Source organism: Ascaphus truei, chromosome 5 (assembly GCF_040206685.1).
Source record: "Ascaphus truei isolate aAscTru1 chromosome 5, aAscTru1.hap1, whole genome shotgun sequence".
Classification (NCBI taxonomy): domain Eukaryota; kingdom Metazoa; phylum Chordata; class Amphibia; order Anura; family Ascaphidae; genus Ascaphus; species Ascaphus truei.
The window spans coordinates 271,311,317-271,337,758 of record NC_134487.1 but is presented as its reverse complement, the minus strand read 5'-3'; the positions used below and the strand labels follow the sequence as shown (position 1 = coordinate 271,337,758).

The following is a 26,442-nucleotide window of genomic DNA, read 5'->3' as shown; positions in this document are numbered from 1 at the left end:
GAACATCTTTTATAGAAGCGTGCTTTGCAATATGTTATTCATACAAATGCTACGTATGTCATCAAAAAAAGTCCATACATATTACAGGTCATCATGCCCTGGGCAATTCTAGCATGAGACAGGCTGTGGAACGGTAAATTCTTGATATTGAAATAACTGGTCTTGCCGCTGAAGACCGCTACTTCATCTTGTTCCCCATTTCTCAAACATGGTTGGGAGGATAATATGGCTGCCAGCAACATCAGTGCAGACGAGTCAATGAATAGTGATAGCATCGCGGTGACGTGCACGGTTTCCATTTACTGGTTTGAGTCATATTTTGCCACAACAAACAGGAACAATTATAAGCGGTGTCTCCAGAAGCTAAGACTGGACGATCACTTGGATGAGGAGTGTAAGGCTCTTTTAATAGCGAGTCCCACTGATCTCTGCTAAAACACCCCTATTCATCAAACATGAATAATCGGAGGTCAGTGAGGACTTGAAAAATTGGTTCTGTAATGACATCCATTAAAGCCAAATGGGCAATTCTTCCTAGCACCAAAGTGAACTAATTACAGTGACGTGTAAGGTGTCTCATCTGGGTAATTGATACCTTTTTTTACCCAAATCTGACACCAGAAAATAAAACGACATTATTTTTTCAAGTTCGACTTGGGAGGGGGATTTGATTTCCTCTGGCTACTCCCTTTGTGTGAGGTCACCATGTGATGTCACTGTTTGGCAGGCATTTGCTGATCAAGCTAGAATATCCTCTCCCCACCACTTTATTGGTTCTCGGAGGACAGGGAGGCATAATGGTAAAAACAAAAAAACACATTAAATTAAACTGACAGACGTGGGACTGCACCTTTAATGGGGCAGTCATACAGAGTATAAAACTGACCTAATGGTAAGGATATGTCTAATAGGCTATTAATAAATCCCTTCCCTTGACTTTTTTTTAGCCCGTCTATTTCCTAGCTGGTACTATGATGTGCAGATAAATCTACTTATCCTATAATGTGAAAAAGACAAATCGTTCAACCTCTGGGGGATTAAAAGAGCAATCCAAGAAACTAACCTCTGTATGGGGTGCCGGCCGGTAGCTCTCTTCTGTAGCAAAAGGTGCAGGTCACACGAGCCAATAAAAAGCCGCATCGGATGACATCACGGCTTCCTCTTGGCCCGCAGGACACGGTAGCTTTGAAGCCGCCATTACATGACCCCCAGCCACAGCTGCTTCCGGCATCACCAATAGAGGCAAGCATCTATGGAAGCAGGGGTTCCCTGGAGCTGAAATTAATGGAGTTCAGCTTCGGAGACCCCCTGCTTCCAACCCATGTAAGAAAAAACAAAAATTATGTCCTTGGATTGTCTTTTTAAAAGGGTTAATAAATATTAGTTGATTTAGGTTCTTAAAATACATGTGTGTTTTGGGGATTTTAAAAGTAAAAAAAAAATGAAAGGGGGTTGGTCCTACCACCATCGTGGCAATAAAATCAACCTTCCTCTTTCCAACTGGTGGGTCCCGAGTAACTGTAAATGTGTACCGTGCTGCGAAACATGTTGGCACCTTACAAATAAACAATAATAAATTAGCAGCATTTCCTTAGAGCAGCGGTTTCAGACGCTCCTGGTCACGCGTCGCCATGGCAACACGGCGTCATGTGCCGTCTGCAGCAAAGTAAGCGCGAGGAGAGGGGGACAGATGGCAGGGGGACGCAGAAAGAAAAAAAAAAAGCAAGGGGAGCGCAATCTTTTTTTCCCTGCGCCGCCCCCTCCCCCCCCGCCGGCTGTTACCCTCTCTCCGTGCCCCCCCCATCTCTTACCTTGGCTCCAGCGTCATGACGTCACGTTGCCATGGCCTCGCGGAATCATTTGACGTTGCGTTGCCATGGCTTTGCGTCTCCATCTCCAGAAGCATGGTAAGTGCAGTTTACAGAGGCTTTCGCCGCTTCCCTGGCACTTAATTTAAATAGTAAAGATGCGCGCAGTCTCAAAAGATCCAAAGGCATCTTAATTTAAGTGCCTACGGGAAGCACGCGGGGCCCCTGTAAACCCCCCCCCCCCTGCTCCCCAGTTTGCGCACCACTACCTTAAGAGGATTCAGTGTTGGCAACGCTACTGAGCAGGCAAAGCAACACTGAAATTGCCAATTTTCCTGTTCCCATGTCATCTTGCAGCCACTAGTGTTTGCACAGATTGAAAGCTTACACTAACTGTGAATACTGAGATACCGGATGCCCGGGTTCTTGCGTCTCACCTCTTACAAGAGTAAACTGGGAAGCATTATACTCTATTAACATATAGAGCAATGGCAGGAATCCTTTGTTGCCATATAAGCAGTGCTCTAAAAAAAAACACGCCCACTCAACTGGGACGAGTCATGCTCAAAGACCACAGCTGCTGCAGAAGAGCGGTCACACCGCCGTTTCCCAGTCGCTCACCAACATGTCTTGTACAGCAACAAGCAAGGCATTATGGGGCGCGACTTCAAAAGCAGAGCGGTCAATCAGTATTCTACTTTTCGAAGAGGTTTCTGCTATACTCGAACCCCCTGCCCAGAACAAGCTAAAGCTTTTACAGTGGGCCTCATTGTAGAATAGCAAAAAGATACTAGGAATAGTAAAATTATCATTTAATATACATATATCAGAACGGCAATAGTTCTGGATATTAAAACATAACATAAACTAGTATGTTACTTTAAAAAGAAAAAAGGGAGGGTGTCTGCGATGACCGTGAGCTTTGAAAAAGATATTCAACAAGTCTGAATATATAGGGTGCTATATTCTATCTTCCCCATTGGGGTCCACTACTCCAAACAAAAACACAAAATTGATGACTGTGACACACACACACTCTGCCATAGAAGATCAGTTTCCATAGGATTTTGAGTTACACAGGGATATGTTGTGTGATCACAGAGAACAATGTCCCACACTACATCTGTAGGCTTTGGGATTTTTGTCTTTTTAGAATCTGAGAAGTCACTTTTTGCCTTGGAGGGCAGCCATTGTTGTGGGCTTTGTCTTGAATGCTTGGCCCTGAGCAAACACAATGGTTATCTGATCAAAGAACAAGTCTTTTGTAATTTTATAATGGAGAAGAGCCTAATAATTAGAAATGCTATCCATTCCATTGGGGAGATTCCTCCACGCCTCACCAAGACACAATCCTTTCTCCTGTAACTAGCCTAAGATTTAGCATCTTTCAAGATGGGGCACATGCCGTCTTCTACTTGCTAAGGAATATTTACGTACCAACTGTTTGAGTGGGGCTCAACTCTTCGCCAGCATTCTAAAACAAGAACCGTAATCTCTGTCCAACAGCCTCAAATGCCGCATGAACTCCAGTAGTTCCTCTTGCTCATTTTTAGGTCTCCTTGGAGCGATAAAGCTAGACAGACCTATGTACTCACTCCACAACTGAAATCCAAGCAACAGTTCAATTATGTGTCACATCAACCCCCTCCCCTTATTGACTGATGAATTACCATTTTACACTTCCCTGTACTACATTCTGGCCACAACAATAGCATACAACAAATAAAAACATGGACAAAAATCGTCAAACCATCCCCCAACAGGTCCCTTTCACCAACTATTCTTAAGTGCGGATTCACAGTCCAATAAAAGACAGAATGGCAGAAGAGGGTGTGGATTTTCTCCTGAGGTGCTATTGGATCTGAAATCTAAACTCGCTAAATTAAACAATACACCACAGATAATACAATACAATACAATATGTAGCAGTTGGGTGTCCGATTTAGATCCACACACATCTAGGAGAAAGGAAAAAAAATAATTGATTTACAATGTTGGCTGTGTTTACTATACACTATATAATTATCCACAAATACTAATCCAGAAGTGAAAAAAAAAATACAAGAGATTGACTTGCTATGACATTAAAATAATAAATAATTACACCCATTTTATTTACTGGATTGACCAAAACAGGCAGACTGTAATTAGAGTCCCGTGTCCCAGAAAGAAACTAAAAGCCAAAACGGCACCCTTGACACTTTAGCTGCACTAAAAATCAGCCTTGTGTTATGTAAAGTGGTTCATAAAGGCAGCTTCCTGCTAAGCAGAGGACTGCCCCTGGGTATGCACTTCAAAACTCGCTGCATATTAACTCCTTGTTGCTGGGGAACTTTCTGTAACCCAGGGACCTGCAGTGTAAGGAAAACCTTGTCCCAATTATACAACAACACGGATAAGGATTGTTTGATAAAAAGCTCACACCAAATCTTTGGGTGTGCAATGATCGGTCCCTTTAGTGAATGAAGAGTTAGGGAAACCATAACCGATCTCTTGCCTGTCCCACTCCCCACCTGTAGTAGCTAGTTAACTATTTAAGTACCTACCTTCACATTTCTGGAGTCCTCTCCTGTTTTATTCAATATTCCAAACATTCCTTTGCCCTCCGCCTCTGTAATGGTAATCAGATTTTCTCCTTGCTACTTTGACTCTGTGTTGAGCAAGCCTCAATCTACAGCAGGGGTGTGCAACTTGTGTCCTCAAGGGCCACTAACCGGTCAGGTTCAGTATATCCCTGCTTCAGCACAGCTGAAAACCTGACCTGTTGGTGGCCCTTGAGGACTGGAGTTGCCCATCCCTGCTCTGTAGCGAACACAGAAGTGAAAAAGTGGCATCAGCTTGATGCCCGATGTCAACGATCCCCTCATATACAACGCACACTGCAAAGTGTCCATGTACAGATTCAAAGCAGTTAATAGAAAATTTAAAAAGGGGGATGTTTAAGAGCCCATGAAAACATTTGACAGTAAAAATTCCTCCAAAATTAAAAACGCTGGGATTTCACAATGAAGTATGATCTATATCAGTGTAAAATACAGTATATTCTTACAAAACCATGGGAAACAGTGTGATCCAATGTCTACATGACTCCGAGCGCGAACACGGAAAGAAAATTTAAAAAGAGAAATGTATAAATTTATGCCTGGACGAGCAGCATCTGTAAGGGCCAAAAAAATGTTACCACCTAAGCAAGTCACTATGAACTGCTGACTGCCGTGCAACTTGGACAGCAGAGCTGCTAAACTCTTACAGTGGATGGGTCACATCTTTTAACCAAATGCCATCTTGTCTTTGGTTAAGAAAAAAAAAAAATATATATATTAAATATTTTACTGTTTCTTCATAAGTATTAGGTGAACAGTGAAAATGAATGTTTGAGGACAGGGTTGGCGGTTGAGAGAAGTGGTGGAGGAGGCAGAGGACATGTAGTAGGTTCAGCTCAGACATGTCACACATGCAATGCAACACAGACAGGAAATGTTAGCCTGAGATAAGGAATGCAGTGCCTCCTGATGACATCCACGAATGGGAATGCAGGACAGACTGGGACCAGACCAGTCTGGGAATGTGGAGAGAGAAAGACTGCCATGCCTCCTACCCAGCTCAGCGGGAGGGGCCTGTGGCTCAGATCCGACTGTCCATCCTGATCATTTCAACAGGACACTGATCTCGGCCTCACTGGGAGGAAACCCCTAATTCAGAGGATTGCAGGAAGTAATGTAATTTTTATATACAACTGAATCAATGTGGCAAAGAAAGTAAGCTGCTTTATGATTAAAGCAGTAACACCCCGAACCCCCTCCCCCAGTTCGGTTAAATGTTTTGGGTATAATTTCTCTCAAGCGAGGAGGCATCCCAGATGATTCTTTCTAAAGAACCTCTCTGCCACGACTCAAGAGAAATGTCTAGATCAGTGCAAAGGGATAGCAACATGGTCACCGGTTGGGTCACTGCCGAGAGCCAATCAATGAGAGTGATGTCATGACAACACATGCCATTCCCCTTCTGTGATTGGCTGAAACAGGTGATCACTGGGGATGCCCTGGGGTAACATCTCATGAAATCAGGAAATCCCCCCTGAGTTAAGGAAGCAACAGTGCAAGCAAGGTTCAAAAAGGAAAATAAGTGGTAATGTTGCTTTGAAGCATCCATACATAAAAATGTGCTCCAGACAGCCAACCAGCGAAAGATCACACGTCACATCGATGTCGCTTTTTCACTTGGCCATTTATTTTTCCCTTAAGCGCTGGGAATAATAATTCTGAAACAGGGGGGGGGGGGGGCAGGAGAACACAAATTGGATGTGTCTCCCAAAAGAATCCACTATAATGCACTCCTACTAAATTTAAAATTTAACTTTTAATATATTATCATAAAACATATATTACCAAAAACGTTGTGTATTGTGCATTAAAAATAAATTAAATTGACAATAACTAGCGTCCGTGTCAGTGAATGTGTGTTGGAGTGATCTCAACCAACAATTGGTAGTAGAACCTGATCTCAACTATACCCTGACTAAGCAGCGTTCTGTGTCCTTCTGTTTCTACTACCAATTGTTGGTTGAGATCAGTTTCTACTACCAATTGTTGGTTGAGATCACTCCAACACACATTCACTGACACGGACGCTAGTTATTGTCAATTTAATTTATTTTTAATGCACAATACACAACGTTTTTGGTAATATATGTTTTATGATAATATATTAAAAGTTAAATTTTAAATTTAGTAGGAGTGCATTATAGTGGATTCTTTTGGGAGACACATCCAATTTGTGTTCTCCTGCCCCCCCCCCCCTGTTTCTGATTCACTTTTCAGTTCACAGTTTGCACCCACTTTCTTGGATTACCATTTATTTACTCATTATTTGCCTCAATTAGTGTGGTTTTGTGATCACTCCCTAACCCTAGTGTTTTTCTGAATAATAATTGTGTCTGAAATGAAAGGGAAGGTGAAACTAAAGCAGTTCTACACAGGGATCTGGTGTGTTACAGGCAGCACACTGACTTGATGTGTCATAAAAGGCCTTACAGACCACAACATTATGTGGCCAAATCATTGACGTAGAATAGCCTTAACAATGTTTTATTTCTGTGTTTCTGTTCAACACTCTGCCTTGACGTTTTCTTTTTTTACATTCCCATGAAATCCTTCAGTAATTGGAGGGGGAAAAAAAATGTAAAAATGGGTTTTATTCTGCAACTAACCTTATGCTGCGAATGCATTTGTGTTTTGTAGTAAACCTTTCCATCATGAATTTGCAAAGCTCTTTCTAGGATACAAAATGGTACAAATGTTATTTAGAGGAGTGCTCTCACAATGCTGACTTGTACAGTTACTAGTGTGAATTTGTATTTAATTTGGCAAGACAGTACAGGGACTGTTTCTCAAGGTTAGCTCAAATGGACAAAATTACTTGCAATCTAATTGTGTCTAAAATCAGAGATATCTGATTTAGATACAAAATTACACTGCAAGTTCCTTTGGTCAAGGACTGTGCCAATTTACAAATTCAGAGCGGAAAGGCGCGCTTTCTATTCTTAACCCTGTGTGCAAGGAAAGGAAGGGTTAAGGAAACTGCACCAGGATGTGTAACATTGGATATGTGGAGATGCTCTGAAATTGGCAGCAGTCAACTCATGACTTTGCACACAACTTTCTCTCTAAAATGATCAACCAAGGAGTAGCAAACACACACACACTAATTTTGCTGCATGTTCCCTTGATGTCAGGCCAGAATTTGTTCTCTAATGCAGAACCCATCAGGTGAGTCTAGAGAACCTTCCGGTAACATGGAACGCTGAGGGAATCACAGGGTTAAAGATGTGTTTGCTCATGCCAAACATTTCTGACGCCACATGTGTGACTTTAGCAAGGGGAATCAAACACAGGATTGTAGGCTGAGCTCAGAAGATACTTAGCATATGACAAAAGGCAAAGGCCTTGATACAAAGGGGTCTTGTGGAGGGGCCTGCAGTAACCCGACACGCTGCAAGCAAAGGAGGAATTTCTAACAATGCAACAAGTCGTCAAACCCCTACCCTACACTCAGCTGAAATCTCGTGACTGGAGGCCACGGATGGTAATTAGGAAAGCTCAGGTTGTGCGTTGATCATCGAGTTTGTACATGTCTCCACTGCTCAATCTTACACTGAGGCAAATTGTCCCGATGGAAGCTGAGCATCATCAGGATTCCTGAACTCTGTTTTACCTCTATCCTGCTAGAGGAGAGGGTTGCAGTGAACTGAAGCAGAGTTTTATTAATCAAAGAGATGAGAGTCTTGATGCAGGTAAATGTCATACCCTGAATTTGGAAAACATGCTTCTTTATAGGTACAATTGTATGCGTTCAACCACACAGACAATCTGGTTTCAAGTTTTCTATCCAACACAGCGATTACATGGCCATGACATGTCTCGCAATATGAGGTCAGAAGTCCTATTAGCAAGTTGCGGTAATGCTTAGCACTAGACATCAAAAACAACAAAGCACAACATTCAAAAATTATAAGTGCTGTCCCTTGGGACATTTCAAGGATCGTGTAGATGCAAAGGCTTTTCTTCATCGGATGTACTTACCACGACCATACATTGCAAAAGGAGAGCTGTGATGCTTGTTAGGCTGTGAAAAAACATACATCTATAAAGAAATGGACCATTGAAAGCTATTCCAACATGCAGCGCAGGTTATAAAACTATAGTCCACCATTATAGTAAAAATACCAGAAATATTGAATTAAAAATAGGGAGAGGGGAGTGAGTAGGTAGCACGCTAGTGCCAAGGTTTGATAGTGTCAAAAGGCAGAAAGAAAGACAGACTGGTCATGATAAAATTTGGTAATCATTGTAGCGTCCAATTATTTAGCATCACAAGTTTATTTTGTATTATTACTATAACTCTATAGCAGTGGGGAGAGGGAGAGAATACAGGGTAGTGTACCTGTCGATTACAGAAGGAGCTTCCAAAGTTGCACAGAATGAAAGTAGTGCACGCACTCAAACAAAAAGGGTGAAAGTGCTGGTCCTGGGGAGCTCCTGATGTCCCAAATAGATCCAGTGAAGAAGAAGAAGAATCAGGCACACTGTCTTAATCATCAAATGAAAAGGGGTTTAATATGAAAAGGGGTTTAATGTGCCAAGGAATCCAACGTTTCGGCAGTAATACTGCCTCTCTCAAGGTGTAGGCTTCCAAAGTTGCACCCCACAATCAATGCTTTGCATCTAGAGCAGCAAGGCATTGCGGGGGTTACTTTGGAAGCTACCGCAGTGATAGACCCGAAGAGGTATGGTTTGTGGCCTTGTTAAGCATGTCTTCCCTCCCATAAGTTCAGGACACAGGCTCAGGACAGAGATCTGTCAAAAAGTTTTGTTGGCAATAGTCTGATGAGTAGGCTATATATACATATGAGCAGTGGTTGACAAATCACCAAAAAATCTACTCGCCACCTAGTACCAAACGTGTGCTGCTTGGGCCAATATTTACTCGCCCGGGGGTTAAATCCACTCGCCCGGGGCGAGCAAATGTATAGGTTTGTCGAACACTGCATATGAGAACCACTACCACTTTACAGGTTGCATTGTGAAATAAAACATGGTGGTGTTGCAGACACATGTAAAAGCAGCAACATCAAAAAGGTACCAAAACAAGCAGGCCCTTTTCCCTTCTCACACAGAGAATCTTTGTCAGCAGTAAATGGAAATAAAGAAAACATTTTTACATGTTCAGATATGATTTTGAAGACCACTTTGCTGATTGTCAGGACAGATCACTGCCATTACTTCAGCTTTGGTCAAACATGAGACTGCACCTTTAACAGTAAAGCATCTTCCTCTAAAGCAGAGAATGAATGATTACATGGAGCTCTGGAATGCAGACTGGGCTTGTGCCTAGTGCAAAGAGGGGTTGATATAAGGACACAAGGCAACTTTAGAAGCCTATCCTTACTCCAGCGATGTACGTGGGAGAGGGTTTTGCAGACCTGGGGTAAAATGCATGGGTCAACCTTTCTGCTTGTACGGGTGCACAGAGTAGGCCCAGCCAACCAGGACTGTGGCAGCCACAGCACCTACTCACACTTCTGTTTATCTGTCATATCCTATTAGGTTGCGAATTCTTGACATTGGGGACTGTTGCTGTGAGAGCATGATTGAAGGCCCTTCATTCGCCCCAAAACCCACAAAATCAATACATTGAGAACATTTAATTATTGATGGATTTCCATTTAAGTTTGATAAGGAAAACAAAAAAACAAAATATATGGAAGAGTAAAGGCAGGTTAAAAAAATAAAAAACCCACACACCACATCCCAGGTCCTAAATCCTCCTCTTGAAACCCCTTTAATGACAAACAGCACCAGTAATGCATTGTTGAGCTTGCATCACTAGTCCATTTAGCAGCATAGGGGTTAAACAAAAGGTTTTTGGGAGCGAAGCCATTTTAAGGCTTTAGTTTAGCCCATTTCACTTTATATTTTGAGAAGCGTATTACAAGATTCTATAAAGATCCCTTTGAGTGTTGGGACTCTGGAACAGATTGAAAAGACGCGGATATGTCAAGCTCTGCAGCTGGATATCAGAGCTGAATGCGGCTTACAGTAGTTAACTGCAGTTTCCTACCGTTTCAGGATGTTATGTATGTGTCCTCGCGCTGTCTTGCCACAGAAATAACCCAAAAACCTAATTTGACCATCAAAAGCATTTAAACTAAAGGAACATAGTGTACTCTAAAATATAAAGAATGTATACACTCCCAAACAGATCCTTCTCAGAGAGGATAACACATTAAAAAAACATTTTTACCAATACTCGATACCAATGCCAGGTCTGTAATTTTCAATCCAATTGCTCCAACCACAGTAATAACAGTAATTTCCCATAGCAGGGAATTTTCTAATGCAGGGGTGCTCAACTCTAGCCCTCAAGCCCCGCCAACAGGTCCGGTTTTCAGGATATCCCAGCTTCAGCACAGGTGGCTCAAGGCTCAGTCAAAGTGGGGGAGAGGGGGGAAGAGGGGGCGGCACTTGAGGACTGGAGTTGAGCACCCCTGCTCTGTGTGATTGGTCTAAACCCCGACTATTTTTATTTATTTAAAAATATAGAGCCATATAGTTTACTTTACAACATTTACAATACAAGGTAAAGTACCAACAATGGGAATGAATTAGAGGCAAAAGACAACATAAGGCTACGGCTCCCGTCCTCCCTGCTGCAGACGCGCCTGGCGGCGTGTTCAGCGACTAAAGCCGCAAACGACTGTCTGTAGGGGAGCGTGGGGCGCGGCCATGACGGGACATATCTGCCCTGCCATTGGTTGCGTCGCGGCACGGGAAGACAAAATTCTTGTCTTCTCTGCCAGCAAACACGTCACAGGGCTTTGCGCGCCCCTGCCCCATAGAGGGCTGTCTTGTGGTGTGTGGCGCGCACGCCGCCGAGACCACCGGGGACAAAGCCTAAAAAAAAAAAAGGGGACCCTGCCCCCAAAAGAGCATACAATCTAATTCTATATTAAAAGGTAATGCATCAACCTCCAACTGCAGTGATGCCCAAGAATGGATTCAGTAACCACTTGGGGATTGAGGTGCCCCCAAAAGAACCTATGTAATGGCGGATCCCAGGCAGTAAAGTGGGTTCCTGAATCCTTAGTGTGGCCTGGGTTCCCTGGTTTGGCTTTTACCTCCGCTGCAGCCGCCATGTTAGATATGCGCACGCATGTGCAGTGGCTGCCGAGTCGCGGTGGCCATTACAAGGTTCGCGCATGCGCAGGGAGCATTGCGGCGGCCATTACAGGTAGCGCACGCAGCGCCAATGATAAAAGGGTTCCGCGGGGACTACAGCCCCCAGAAGGCCACAGGGCTGCGGAGTCAGGTGACGAAGCCTGGACAATGGAATGTTAGGATTCCCTGCTGAGGCAGTTGTTGCTCTGAGGGCTTGCTGGCAGTTGGAGCTGGGACACAGCTAGGGGAGGTTGTATAGGTGCAGGGGTCTGTGACCCTCTGCACTAGGCCAGAGATCCCCTAGGCCCCAACTCACCCTAGATTGTGGCTGCTTTAGGGAAGGCCCCTTCAGTTAGGGATCCTGCCCTTTTAGTGATTAGCCAGCTTAGGGCCACGGTGGTTTCATTTGAACTATTGCTGCTGCAGTCTGGGACGAGACTGCAAGAGAGGGAGCGACCAGCCTTGCAGCGGACACTCCAGAGGGAGGCATCCCATCCAGCGGAGGATATCTTCGGATCAGCGGATCCCCTGTTTTTCAGTGTTTGCGCGCCCGGGTGTGGACACACCTGGCAGGTACCGTTCACCAAACGTGCACCAACATCTGTACAGTAAGGCACTGTTCACGCCTAGAGGGGTGGGCATCTTTTGGGGACACTTTTTGGGTGAAGGGACACCTCTGGTACTGTGGACACGGTGTGGGGAAACACTGTGGTGGGACAACGCCACATTTATGTGGTTCATGGTTATTGCTCACAGTAAAGGTTATTATAATAATCTGTGGACTGTTATTAATAGTTCCTTCTCTGGGTTATCTCATACAATTGGGATCCCGTGCAGGTGGAGGCGCTGCCACTCAGTATATTTGTTACCCCAGGCTCCCAGTAGCGGAGGCTCAGATTCCTGTGAGCCGACAGGTACCGCCAGCCCTATTAGAACATTTAAACTAGAGGGAGAGAGGGCTACAATTGCCAGATTCCAAGACATGCACGCCGCAAACCTCGGCTGCTGTACCTTACTCAGAACGGACCCCCATTCCCTTCCTCCCGACAGTGAGGTCGTTAGCCCCAACCTGGCAAACTTCCGTAGAAACTGAGGTGACTTTTCCCCGGGTCACCTTTACCCCTGGTGCTGTAGGTCAGACCCATCATTGGGCTGACTCCCCTCCACCATCATCCGCTATGATTCCAAAAGTAGATAGTTCTGTCCAGACTATCCATTCCCTGCCTGAATCAAGTAGCCGCTTGCCCAGTGGTGGCTCCCTTCGGGACGTGACAGTACCGCAACTCGTGGAGGCCATCAACCAGTACTCCCAGTCTCAACAACACCGCAAACTCAAGGCTCTCAGGAACTCGGCCCACACCTTTAGGGAAGGCGGAGTTCGAAGAATGGAAGGATCACGCGGAGTAAGTACTCCCGGAGTGGACCTGCTCCGACGCCGTAAAAAGAGAGAGTATCCCCTACCTATAGGACCAAGACCCATCTGAGTGGTATGTTCTGCTTCCGTTGTGGCAAGAAGGGTCAAATCGCCACAATGCCCGCAGAAGAAGACGGCTCATACAGTGACGTTTCCTTCTATGTCCATGAGGTGCACAACTCAGGCCGCTGAAGCCACCTCCCCGCCTCCTGCGGCCCCCACCGAGACAGTTCAGCCGCCGGACGCTTGCTGTCATGTGGGACCGGCTGCTCTTGTACGTGTCGTCATGGAAGGTATATACTCATCGGCTTTGCTGGACACTGTGTCTCAAGTAGCCATTGTGTATCAGCCCTTCTACGATGAACACCTCAAACATATGCCTCTGAGGTCAGCAGACGCGATGAAGCTGCGGGGACTAAGCCACGAGGATTACCCCATTGACTGCGTAGTGAAGGTTCGCCTGGACATTCCTCAACTGAATACGGGCAAGCATCACCCCATGGATGTGGAGGCACTGGTGTGCCCGGAGCCTCAAGAACACACCATTGCCCCTATCATATTGGGGTCCAAAACCGACATTGTGCGGGCCATAATTCGTATGTACTTGCAGGAGGCCGGTGGACTACCTCTGTCGTCTATAGAATGCTACCGCATGCTACACGAAGAATGTTGCAAGATAACCGCCCAGGAGGAGCACGGGATTCTCTAACATTGAACACGGGTTAACAGAGATTTTACCGGGGGGAGTGAAACTCAGGACTGCCACATGCTGCTATCCGGAAAGGAATGAAGGTGACCATCTCTTCTCTCTAGAAAGTACACCTGAGGATGATGACCGACGAGGCTACAAGCTAATGGCTGAAGTGAGAGAATTGACCTCCGAGATGCCAAGGAGAGTCCGGCTGTTTGTCCAGAATATCTCCCCGTATCCCATGCCCCTCGATTATGGTCAAAGTCTTGGGAGAATATACCCTGTCACTCCCGTCGAGCAGATAAGAGTACAAGCAAATACAGCCGCCATACCAGACCCAGCAGCCGGGTTGGCATTCGACTTTGGGAGACTCCACCCTGACTGATGAGTGGAGAGAACGACTAAGGGCCAAACTGCAAGCGAGACGAGAAGTATTCTCAACTAGTGATATGGATGTGGGTTGCAGCCGCAGCGCCCAGCACACCATCCGGTTAAGTGATACTACGCCTTGTCGGGAGTGGTCCCACCGCATAGCCCCTCGGGATGTGGAAGATGAGAGACATCCTGCAAGAGATGGAGTCAGCGGGTATAGTCACGGGATCCCGTAGCCCCTATGCATCGCCAATTATGGTGGTGTGGAAGAAAAAGTTGGTCCGGTTATGTGTGGATTATCAGATATTGAACAATCGCACAGTGCCCGACCCGTACACTCTTCCCCGGATTGAAGAACTTCTAAATGCGCTATCCGGGAAACAGTGGTTCAGCATACTGGACCTGAGGTCAGGGTACTATCAAGTGCCAATGAGCGCCGAGGACCAGAAGAAAATCGGCCTGTGTGTCCCCTTGGATTCTACAAATTCACGTTATTAGCACGCTATGGGCCACAGTGGTTTCATTTGAACTATTGCTGCTGCAGTCTGGGACCAGACTGCAAGAGAGGGAGTGACCAGCCTTGCAGCGGAGGATATCTTTGGATCAGCGGATCCCTTGTTTTTCATCGTTTGCGCGCCCAGGTGTTGACACACCCGGAAGTTACCGTTCACCAAAACGTGCACCAACATCTGTACAGTAAGGCGCTGATCACGCCTAGAGGGGTGGGCATCTTTTTGGGACACTTATTGAGTGAAGTGACCAAGGGACACCTCTGGTACTCTGGACACGGTGTGGGGATACACTGTGGTGGGACAACGCCCTGCGCGGCGAGGTATAGCTGTAACCATTAGTATTGCTATTGCATTTATGTGGTTCATGGTTATTGCTCACAGTAAAGGTTATTATAATAATCTGTGGACTGTTCCTGCTCGGGGTTATTCCATACAGTTGGGGTCCCGTGCAGGTGGAGGCGCTGCCACTCAATATTTGTTACCCCAAGCTCCCAGTAGCAGAGACTCAGATCCCTGTGAGCCGACAGGTACCGCCAGCACTAGTAGACCCTTCAAACTAGAGGGAAAGAGGGTTACATTAGTAAGGCCGAAAAATGTACCTTAACATGGATGGTATTGCTGTCAATTACAGCAGGAGCTTGCAAAGTCGCTTCCCACAATAATTTGCATCTACAGCAGCAAGACATTGTGGGGCGTGATTTTGGAAGCTCCTTCGGTGATTGACAGCTATACCAACTCAAGCTGTCTGCACACACCGAGGTGCAGTTTGGGACCTTAAGCATATTTTCCCCACGAGCTCAGAACACTACTAGCTGGGATCGGTCACATATTATATTGCTCACACTGTCTGATGAGTAGGCAATAAGAGTAATCAGGGGGGCAGAGAACAAATATGTACAAGCAGGGAGTGCACAATGTAAAAAAGGTTGGGGACCGCTGTGCGTGAACGAGTGTTGACATCTTATTAAAAATGGCCATTGCAATAGACAATTTATGTTTTTAAAGCAAAACAGTCCACTGGACAAATCAAGACGTATGCAGTTAGGAAGACTGATGACAATGGATAATTCAGTAAAACAACTTTTAAATGGAGCTCAAATGGGTAAGAAGTGTCAAATACACCACCTACTGAAAGCAAAATACAGTTCAGATTTGTCAGAGAAATAAAAGCTCGGCTTCACAGGGACAGGCCCCCCCTTCACCGCCAAGGTGGCCTGTAGAACACTGTCCAAAGTGGTGAAAGGGTTAAGTGAACACACACCCGTGCCATATGCAGCCTCCACTAAGTACATAAAGTTCTCTGGTGAACAGCAACATATCCAAACCACAGCGGGAAGATTTAACACCTACTTACTTCCCCATCTGACAAGCAGCAGCACTAGTGCAGAGAGGCCAACGTCAGGCCTGTGACCGGGTTTAAATTAAATGTAATCATGGGGGTGGGGAGGGGGTGACTCAAACGCCATTGCTGTAATTACACAATGACAGTACTACTGCAAGTGACAGGGGATCAATTAACACGGATGGAAAAAACACTGCAACAGGTGAACGTTTAAAGAGGCTAAAAAACAAACCCCACAGCCGGCGATAATTAACCCCCTCCGGTGCAATTCGGTGGACTGCAACTCGGTGGTTTACAACGTGTTGCTGGCGCCAAAGGAAGAGCAGGGGTTAGCCTCTTGAATGCCAGAGGCGCCAGCAAGGCATTGTAAAGCAATCTCACATCCCCCACCCCCCTTTCTTCTTTGCAGGACAAGATGGTAAAACAGACAAATTTATGGTGGGTAAAAGGAGAAAGAAAAAGCTTCACTGTTCAAGGTTCAGCAAAAAGGGAAAAAAAGCTCTTAAGTGTATTTACAGGTCTCCCAATTTGTCCCCACCGGTACGAAACAGGTTTTGGGAACCTGTGGAAGACACCAGAGCACCTACAGTATGAGCTCATGTCCTTTGCTTTCACAGGTGGTGTAAAACAAAAACAATACATTCTGCTACCAACCTCCAAAAAAAAGTTTTTCATGTGTGATACAGGAGCACAGAAAGACAAATACATAACTTCCTCTTAAGAAAATGTGAACTTGGTAGCGGCAAAAAGATCATAAACGTTCAGAGTAATATATACTGAAAATCCACAAACAATATTTGCGATAGGATACAGCTCAAGGGACCTCTTATTCTTGCAGATGTCAAGCATAAAATTCAAGTTAAAAAAAAAAAACAACCATCTAAAACAGTTAGGAATATTGCTTTTTAAAATAAAGATGCTACGTAACTCACAGCAGCCATTCCAGGATTGAGATACTAGATAACTTCACAGGAGATAGTTGAGATGAGTTACATGCCAGGCTGTAGTTGAAATGCCTGCTAACGATGCAAGGCAGACAGATATGTGCTCGTCTGCCAAGGTTCAGCTGTGCCAGCCCAACGCAAACAAACTTCACTGCTTTCTAGCTGACAGCCACTCGATAAAAAGGTGTCTATTGAAGCACATTCATCACAAGGATGGCTAACACAAACAAACTGAGGCCTAATCATGCTGCCAAGTTAATTTGAGAGAGGAGAGGGTGGAAAGGTCTTCTTGTCATCGGACATTTTTGCTATTGCGGAGTTATGTTAACCAGCTCTAAGCATAGATATGATAAATAAAAAAAAACAAAACAACAAATGCAATATTATGAGCTGTTTATTCGGATTGCTACTTTTATTTTTGTTTCCATCACGTAGAAGTGAAATATATGTAAATAAATCAAACACTACACACCTACACTTGAAACCCATTGTGAAATAACGAAGACGGTAGATGCCGGGTACTCAAAGGCTGGTTTGCCACAAAATTGCACAAGGCACCTGTAGCAGAGAATAAGGATAAATAAACTCTACTGTTCTGAGTCAGGGTCCCAATTTAGAGCATCAAATATACAACAAAATGTAGAATTACACATTTTGAAAAGTCTAAATGGTAATTATGTTTTAGGGGACATAGAGGCAGCAACAAAATATAATTAAACCGGCTATGCTCCCCAATGCCAACTACTTCACAGCATTAGAAAAGCAATGAAGGAGAGTCTGACGTAGGTCATTCAAGTAGGGGACACAACACAAGTTGACAACCACTACACACATTTCAGAGTTTTTGCTGGAGCCAGAGGTAAAAAAAAAACTTGGCTTTTTGCCAATGGAGGAAAGAAAAAAAAATAATATATATATATCAAAAATAAAAAAAACAGATCTACTAACAGGACCATAAAAAGTTACACAGTCTGGTCAGCTGTGTCACACCACGGAGTTCCAAGAAAAGATTCACACTGGTCACCCCTACACAGCATAAATTAGATCTCTCAGAGTACATTCAGAGTATTTGATTACCACGTGTATTACTACTGTGAAGCGCTATGTACATTAATGGCGCTATATAAATAAAGACATACAATACAATTCTCAATCACTGATAAAAACCATTCAAAAACACAATAACCAGAACAATGTGACCAAGACCACCCTTACCACATAATTACAGTGTCAGTTATGTATAGATGAGATTTAGCACTAGAGCGCAAAGGGAAAAAAAAAAAAGAGAGAGAAAAGTGTCAAACATAAAAGGTACCCGATAACTCATTGATACACTTTTAATGTCAGTGACGGCAGATTTGGGGTTTGAAGCCACTTCCCACAGAACATGTTAATCACACACTGCACCTTGTAACTGACACACTGTGCATGATTTAACCCTTCTAAACCCTAGTTACAATGGAACGACTGACTGTCAGGTTAGTAAAACACCATACATACCCCATCCGCTCCAAGGGAACAACTTTACTTCTGCAGTAACCCAATACCACCAGTGCCATGACATAAAAGGTCATTATATTCATTAACTTCAACAGCTAACAGTACTACAGCAGAGACTGCAACTATTCTTTTACGGTCCCAAGCAGTGTTACTCTACAATACATGTCAAAATTAGGTAGAAAAATGTAGAAATAATGTTTAAAAGTAAGTAAATAAGTAGGCTACATCAGTATTAGGTACAGGCAGTGCTCGGTTATCCAACGGAATCCGTTCTGGAAGTAGCGTTGGATAGTGAAACCATTGTAAAGTGAGTCCCATGTTATTCAGTGGCGGTGAGCGTTGGATAACGAATTCCGGCGTCGAAAAACAGCCCATAGAGTTGCATTGTAAAGCGTTGGGTACACCATTCGTTGTAAAGTGAAACGTTGGATAGTGAGGACTACCTGTAATACCTTTTTTATATGGACTAAATTGGTATTATGAGACAAGCTTTTGAGCGTTCTCTCTTCCTCAGGTCAGCAATACTGGTTTGCAAAAAGATTTCATGCGTTAAACACAGATGTTTTATTTAAAAATAAAAAAAGAGAGAGAACAATCTAAGACAGATGATGTAGGAAAGGAATGGCAGAGAGAATGGTAAATAAACAGACAGGGCAACAAAAGGGCAATTTCTACTTACTGATAAAATAAATAGAAATATACTGAATGCAGGTACACACAGCGACAAGTGCATATGCCAAGTGCCAAAACTACACAAACACTAAGGAAGTGCACCAAAAGTTGGCCAATGTACTTGATCAACTCAGTCTAAGGATTGTGTCAGGTTGGTAACCAAAGTAAGAGGACGGAGGTTAATTATCAGGCGGGACAACCAAAATGATGTGATTGTTCACTGGGATAACCCCGCTGGGAAAACTGGGGTTTGTTCATCAGGAAGTGGCACAGCCTGGAGGGCAGGGCAGATAAGTAACAGGTTGGTGCACACAACCTAAGGATATGGTGGGTAACACTAATGAGCAGGAGGAGGGGATAGAAGACAATAGTCAAGTTGGTGGCCAAAATAGTGACCACCAGGTGGGGTGCCCATAATAAAAAAAAAGGTAGGAAACGGATGATCAAGTTGGCGCGTACAATTTATTTATAAAATGTTTTACCAGGAAGTAATTCATTGAGAGTTACCTCTCGTTTTCAAGTATGTCCTGGCCAATGAAGTGAAGGGGTGACCAAAATAAAAGCAGAGAGGGTGGTGATTAATAAATGGGAAGTTCAGACATGCCAACAAAGTATAATTAGGAAACTTGCTGGGGGGGATAAAACATTAAAAATGATGTTGATCACGGGGAGCAGTGAACAAGGGGGACGTTTTGATAACATTGAAGTAGGTGAAGAACTATGGGAAGACATGGGGGGGTATTTATAGGGTGATCACAAGGTGCCCCATTCCTTACCGCGATCAGGGTGCTGTTCCTGCACTGCTCCCCGTTGCCTCCTCCGTCTCCCGTGTCCAGGCTGCCGGCTGTGGCCTGGTTCCCCCTGGCCGCCCCGGCCTCGGCGGGCGGGTTATTATTAGCCGGCGCTGGCTGCCGGTGTTTGCCGGCCCTCTTGGCCTTGGCCTGCAGGCAGCGTTGGTGCAGTTGGAAAGTGTGCTGCCTCTCCAGCTCCAGCCTCTCCCCGGACACCGCCTCGTAGCGGGACTCGCAGGAGCCGTGGTGCCGCCGGCACAGCTCGATCCTCCGGCGCAGGCGCTCCATCACGGCGCTGTGCCGGGGGACCACAAAATCCGCCATCGGGGGGGGGGAGGAGAGGAGCGGCGGGGTGTGTGTGTGAGGCGCGGGATCAGGCCGCTCTCATCCCCCGGGCATGTCCGGGAGCCGCTCGGTACAGGCTGAGGAAAGACTCCCCCCCACTCCCCGTCGCTCTTCAGCAGAACCTCTGTGGTCTGTCTATGTCCCTTATACTGCTGTGACCGCCAGCAGCAGTACCCACTACCACCTCACAGCCGCACGGGCCCCTGGCGCCCCCGCCGCGGGCTCGCCATTGTTATCCGCGCAGCCGCCATCTTGGAAACTGAGGGGGGTTATTTATTTATTTTTTTTGCTCAGGGAGAGAGAGGGAAAGGGGGCGCGCCGTCAGCGGCTGTGGAAGGAGACAGGCAGCGCTCTTCTCCAATAGCGGCCGACCAGGGGGGAGGGGCCGGGGCGATGACGTGCTGTTTTGTAAACGGAAACCTGCCGAGGGAGGGGTCTGTAGAGAAAGAGAGAGAGCGAGAGCTGGTTCTCGAGGTCGGTGGAGGAAATAGGAGGAGGTGACTCGAGCTCGTCCAATGAGATGCGTTGTGTGGTGTTGATGGACGTCTGGACGCCTCACGTAAGGGGGCGGGGACAACGTGTGTTGATTGGCAGGAGAAGCTCCTCCCACTGGTGGCTTTTTACTTCCCAGCTGAAAACAAGTAGTTTTATTTTGTCGGATTGTTTTTTTTTCCTTTTTGGAACAAAGATCCAGTTCTGGGGGAGGCTCTATAAATAGAAGGGAGGGCAGCTCTTTCTGATTAGGAAACTAAACTCCACACCATGCCCAACAGTGGCTATTTATAGGGAGGACACTTGCCTTTTCGCGCTCCCCCATCTGTTACTCCACCTCCCTCCGCGTAGATTGTAAGTTCTTTGGGTCAGGGGGCGCCACATTATCCTTTTGTATCGTTATGCGTAAACGATGCTGCTTCTCCCCCGTGGGTGCCGGTCTTTGGGTCTCTGCAATTGGACCCAAGTCAAGAGGACGGACCAAATCAGTGCTGTCTTTTGCAGTGCATCCTGGGATATTGTTTACCTCCTTTTATGCTATTGAGAGAACTAAAAGGAAACTTGACTTGTGCAACAAAAAAAAATGAGCATACGTGAGTGATATGTGACAGTAGAGCTTCCCAGCATCTGTTCAATGCTAGAGCTGCTGCTGGTTCTCATCCTGTGCGTCTGACACTGGTACCCCTGCCTTCATCACAAGGGTCTTTAAACCGATTGGTCTTAAAGATACATTTTAGGATGTGTGACTCATTGAAATATACATTGTATAGACATTTGCATATCTCCCATGGTTTCTCAGATATGTTCATTTTTCAGCACAGGCATCTCTCCCTAATTTAAACACCACCATCACCACAATATTAATAAAGTAACATTATCTATTGCAACAGTTTACATCTCAAACGGCTAGGAAAATTCGCAACAAATTATAACAAACAGGAAAGTGTTACAAAGATCTTGCAGTGCTGGGGTGGTGGGCTAAAACTTGCTATAGAAATGAAAGCAGTGTTTTTCAACAGGCGGGGGTTCCCTTCAATTTTCAGGTCATTTGAAAATTGTACCAAATATACAGCAATTTATAATGCATCTGATCTCAGAGGCACTATTAGAGAGGGTTGGGGTTCCTTACAATGCATCTGATCTCAGACGCGCTATTAGAGAGGGTTTGGGTTCCTTATAATGCATCTGATCTCAGATGCGCAATTAGAAAGGGTTGGGGGTCCTTATAATGCATCTGATCTCACGCGCTATTAAAGAGGGTTAGGCTCGTTATATACTGTGTGCGACCGTGCGCGCGTGTGCCTGTGCGAAGGCGCGTGCATGTGCCGCACACTTTTTGTGTGTATACTGTGCGCGTTTGAGGTACTGTGTGTGTGTGTCTGTGTGTCTGTGTGTGTATTTAAATACGTTTTGAAATAAATATATACGTTAATATTTTTTTTATTAACATTGTACATACATACACACACACACACACCCATTTCAGCGGCGGTAGCGGCGCAAATTCATCTTCCCTCTCCATCTTCCCCCCCCACTCCCCCCCGTCGGCCGATTCCACGCTCCCTGACGTTCGCGCACGCGGCACCATTATAGAATGGCTGACTAACCTCAGCCAACTAAAACTGCCGTGCACTCGCACGGCATAGCGACCGCACGCAGTACAGAACCGGCCTTAGGGTTCCTTACAATGCATCTTATCTCAAAGATGCTATTAGAGAGGGTCGGGGTTCCTTACAATGCATCTGATCTCAGACGCGCTATTAGAGAGGGTTGGGGTTCCTTACAATGCATCTGATCTCAGACGTGCTATTAGAGAGGTTTGGGGATCCTTACAATGCATCTGATCTCAGGCGTGCTATTAGAGAGGTTTGGGGATCCTTACAATGCATCTGATCTCAGGCGTGCTATTAGAGAGGGTCGGGGTTCCTTACAGTGCATCTGATCTCAGTCACGCTATTAGATAGGGTTAGGGTTTCTTGCAATGCATCTGATCTCAAATGCGCAATTAGAGGGGGTTGGGGTTCCTTACAATGCATTTGACCTCAGACGCGCTATTAGAAAGGGTTGGGGTTCCTTACAATGCATCTGATCTCAAATGCACTTAGAGACGGTTGGGGTTTTCTTACAATGCATCTGATCTGAGACGCACTATTAGAGAAAGTTGGGGTTCCTTACAAAGCATCTCATCTCAGACACGCTATTAGAGAGGGTTGGGGTTCCGCAGAATTTCACAAAATCATTACAGGGTTCCTTAACCCAAAAAAGGTTGGAAACCACTAAATTAAAGAATACTCAGTTTATTAAAATTAATTAAAATGTCATTAAGTGTTGAATAAAAAACAAAAGAAGGAAAACAGTCACTATTATCTAATGCAGTGGTGGGGAACGTCCGGATACGGCCCGCAAAATCATTTGGTCCGGCCCCCGTGAGTCAGGGGGCCCGGCCGTGTCCCTCGATAAATCCCGTCACCTGGTTACCACTGGGTAACAGGATTTCGCGCGCTCGCGCTGCGCCTGCAAGAAAGGAGGGGGGAAAAAAACCTCCCCTTTCCTGATTGGCTGCCGCATGTTCCTCCCCCCCCCCCCGCGCACTTACACGGTCCTCCTCCCCACACCGAGCAGCAGTTGCGGAGGGCACCTGCTCCGATCCCCCCCTGCTCAGATTCCCCCCCACCCCTCCCCCACGCACTTACACGGTCCTTCTCCCCACACTGCTCAGATTCCCCCCCCTCCCCTGTGTGTGTCTGAGAGAGAGTGTGTGTGTGTGTGTGTGTCAGAGAGAGAGTGTGTGTGTGTGTGTGTGTGTGTGTGTGTGTGTGTGTCTGAGAGAGGATGTGTGTGTGTCTGAGAGAGTGTGTGTGTGTCAGAGAGAGTGAGTGTGTGTGTGTGTGTGTGTGTGTGTGTGTGTGTGTGTGTGTGTGTGTGTGTGTGTGTGTGTGTGTGTGTGTGTGTGTCTGAGAGAGAGAGAGAGTGTGTGTGTCTGACTGAGAGAGAGAGTGTGTGTCTGACTGAGAGAGAGTGTGTCTGACTGAGAGAGAGAGTGTGTGCTTGAGAGAGAGAGTGTGTGTCTGAGAGAGAGAGTGTGTGTCTGAGAGAGAGAGAGTGTGTGTGAGAGAGAGAGTGTGTGAGAGAGAGAGTGTGTGTCTGAGAGAGAGAGTTTGTGTCTGAGAGAGAGAGTGTGTGTCTGAGAGAGAGAGATCTGAGAGAGAGAGAGTGTGTGTCTGAGAGAGAGTGTGTGTGTCTGAGAGAGAGAGTGTGTGTCTGAGAGAGAGAGTGTGTGTCTGAGAGAGAGAGAGTGTGTGTCTGAGAGAGAGAGTGTGTGTCTGAGAGAGAGAGTGTGTGTGTGTGTGTGGGTCTGAGTGTGGGAGTGGGTCTGAGAGTGGGTCAGAGTGGGTCTGAGAGTCTGAGAGTGGGTCTGAGAGTCTGAGAGTGGGTCTGAGAGAGAGAGAGTGGGTCTGAGAGAGAGAGAGTGGGTCTGAGAGTCTGATTTCCCTCCCCCTGCCCGATTTCTCTCTGTGTGTGTGTATACAGACACCAACCCACAGTCAGTCATAGTCACCTACCACCCAAGAGTCAGCCAGTCACCCAAAAAGAAGCAGTTCCAGCCATCACATTAGTGGTGAATTAATTAAATGTTTGACCAAATATAGCAGGCTAATTTTTAAGTTGATAATTTTGTATGGCCCTCGAATGATTTTATAAATATCAAAATGGCCCTTGGCAGAAAAAAGGTTCCCCACCCCTGATCTAATGCTACAGAACTGATTTATTAAAACAAAACTATAAGATTTCACATTTTACTGCTTTAACACATTAAAACTTCAAATACAACTGTCTGACACTGTTGTAGTGGGTATAAACGACTACAGCTTTATTAAATAGTTTAACATAAATTGCTAAAAGACTGGCGGCCAGCCAATGGCCAACTAGGCCAAACTTTTCCAAACCTACTCAGTTGAAAGTTCACTCCCCCCAAACTGAAATGTGCTAACTGAACAAAAACACAACCCCGGTGTCTGATAGGGTCCAGCAGTATCGCTGGCTCACCGCATCCACCTTTATTGATATTGGGCACTCGGCCCAACTGATCCCTCAGTTTTCTGCATTATTGACCTGTCATCCCACACAAATATGACACATGTATATTTTGTTATTTTTATAGCACCAACATTGTACATTATAATACAATAAGTGCAACAAACATAAAAGTAGGCAACATGAAAAGGAAATCCAGCCCTGGCCAGCTTACAATCTACGTGGCAGGTTGGGAGTAAGTGCCATGGATGGCAGTGCCTGACCACGAAGTTTGTGGTTGTGGGGGAGTAGTGGTTAGGAATCCAGACTATTGGAATGCTTCATTCAGAAGTGAGAGGGATTTATTCATTTGTATCTCCAATAGGGACACATAACATCCCAACAAGAGAGACTACTTGTAACGCTTGCGCTCACCACGAACAGGGTGGGACCCTAGTACTGAGGTGGGAAAGTATAGAACTGCGCACCCACAGCAGCGGAGGCACGCCTGGAGAGTGGATAGTCAAGATCGCCGGGTCTGGGTTGGAGAGAGTGGGTTAGTCGTGATACTTGCCAAGGTCGTGGGTAGGTGCCATGAGGATAGTCAGAGTCCGAAGTGCCGTGGTCAAGGGTTGGAGCCAGGAGAGCAGTAGATATTCCGTTTGCCGTGGTCAGGAATGGAGAAGGTCGGATGGTCTGAGGCAAGCCGAGGTCGATAATCCAGAGCAGGGTCCAAAGTCTAGCCGGGTGGGTACACAGGGAGGCAAGCAACAAGAAAGGTAAAGCAGAAGGCACAAGGCAGAGACAGAGACGTGGGAACACAAGGCTACCAATAACTATGCTCAGCCAACGAGGAAGTGACAGAGCTGAGCATATATGGAGACAGGAGTCCAATGAGAGAAGGAGGTGGAGCGGAGGAGAGGCCTCTGCGGAGGCAGGAATAGGCTGTGAGAAGCAGGAGACAGGTGAGGGCAATATTAGAGTTGACACGTAGCTGGGGAGCGGTGCACGCTCGTCACATGTGCGCGCCACGCGGCACAAGCAGAGGGGCAGAGCCAAGCTCCGTAGGAACTGTGAAAGCCCTGCGTGGGCACGTGCGCTCTGTAAGGTGCGCGGGAGGCTGCACAGCAGGGGGCAAGGAGGAAGCACGCCGCGGAGGATGCGCTCTTGGATCACTTGCAACGGGATGCTGTGCAGCAGGAGGTAAGGAGGGAACACGCCGCAAGGGACGTGTTCCCCGATTCCTTACACTACTGACACCCATTTTTGCCCCTTTCCCTACTACTGGGACCTCCAAAACTGCTGGTTCCACTTTCAGCAACAAAATATGAATGACACATATTCCTCTCTGGTCCTGGAGTGTCATCAGGGCCAAATAACTTGCCCTTTTCTCTTAGCTCCTTCTACTGTAAGAGGACACCCATTCATTACCTCTTCTTGCCATTTCCTACTGAGACATTGGGAACACATTACCTCTCATTCCCCTTTCAGAAACACATATCTGTCTCCCATGCTCCTGCAGGGCCATCAGCAAGGCCTCCCCAGAGATCATGGACACAAAAGCAACATTTACATTTGCAAAAACAAAAGATGTTTGTATTCACAATGATCGCATCTTGTGCCATTCACTTGTTAATTTGTTTGGGCTGCTTTAAGAACACATGCTAATCACCCTGGTCTAATTATTAGGAGACTGCCTGATACATAGTGAAAAACGCATCTACCAGATAAAACAGCCACTCATCTAAACACAAGAATGTAATCAGATCTCCCTCATTTCCTCCCAGACCTTGATAGGAGTGTTCAGATGCTAGTGTGTTGCTGATCTA

The 26,442-nt window shown here is 45.8% G+C and overlaps 1 protein-coding gene across 2 annotated transcripts in view; it reads right to left on the bottom strand.

Annotated features, from left to right (window-relative positions):
• Positions 1-21,010, bottom strand: part of MAML1 (mastermind like transcriptional coactivator 1) — a 65,345-nt gene extending 44,335 nt beyond the window's left edge. Inside the window, exon 1 of one of the 2 annotated variants that reach the window (XM_075602042.1) lies at positions 19,748-21,010. In XM_075602042.1, the coding sequence (XP_075458157.1) occupies positions 19,748-20,086 (339 nt within the window). In that variant the 5' untranslated portion in view covers positions 20,087-21,010. The remainder of the gene's footprint in view (positions 1-19,747) is intronic. The other variant, XM_075602040.1, reaches the window with a different exon arrangement.
• Between the last annotated feature and the right edge of the window lie 5,432 nt (positions 21,011-26,442).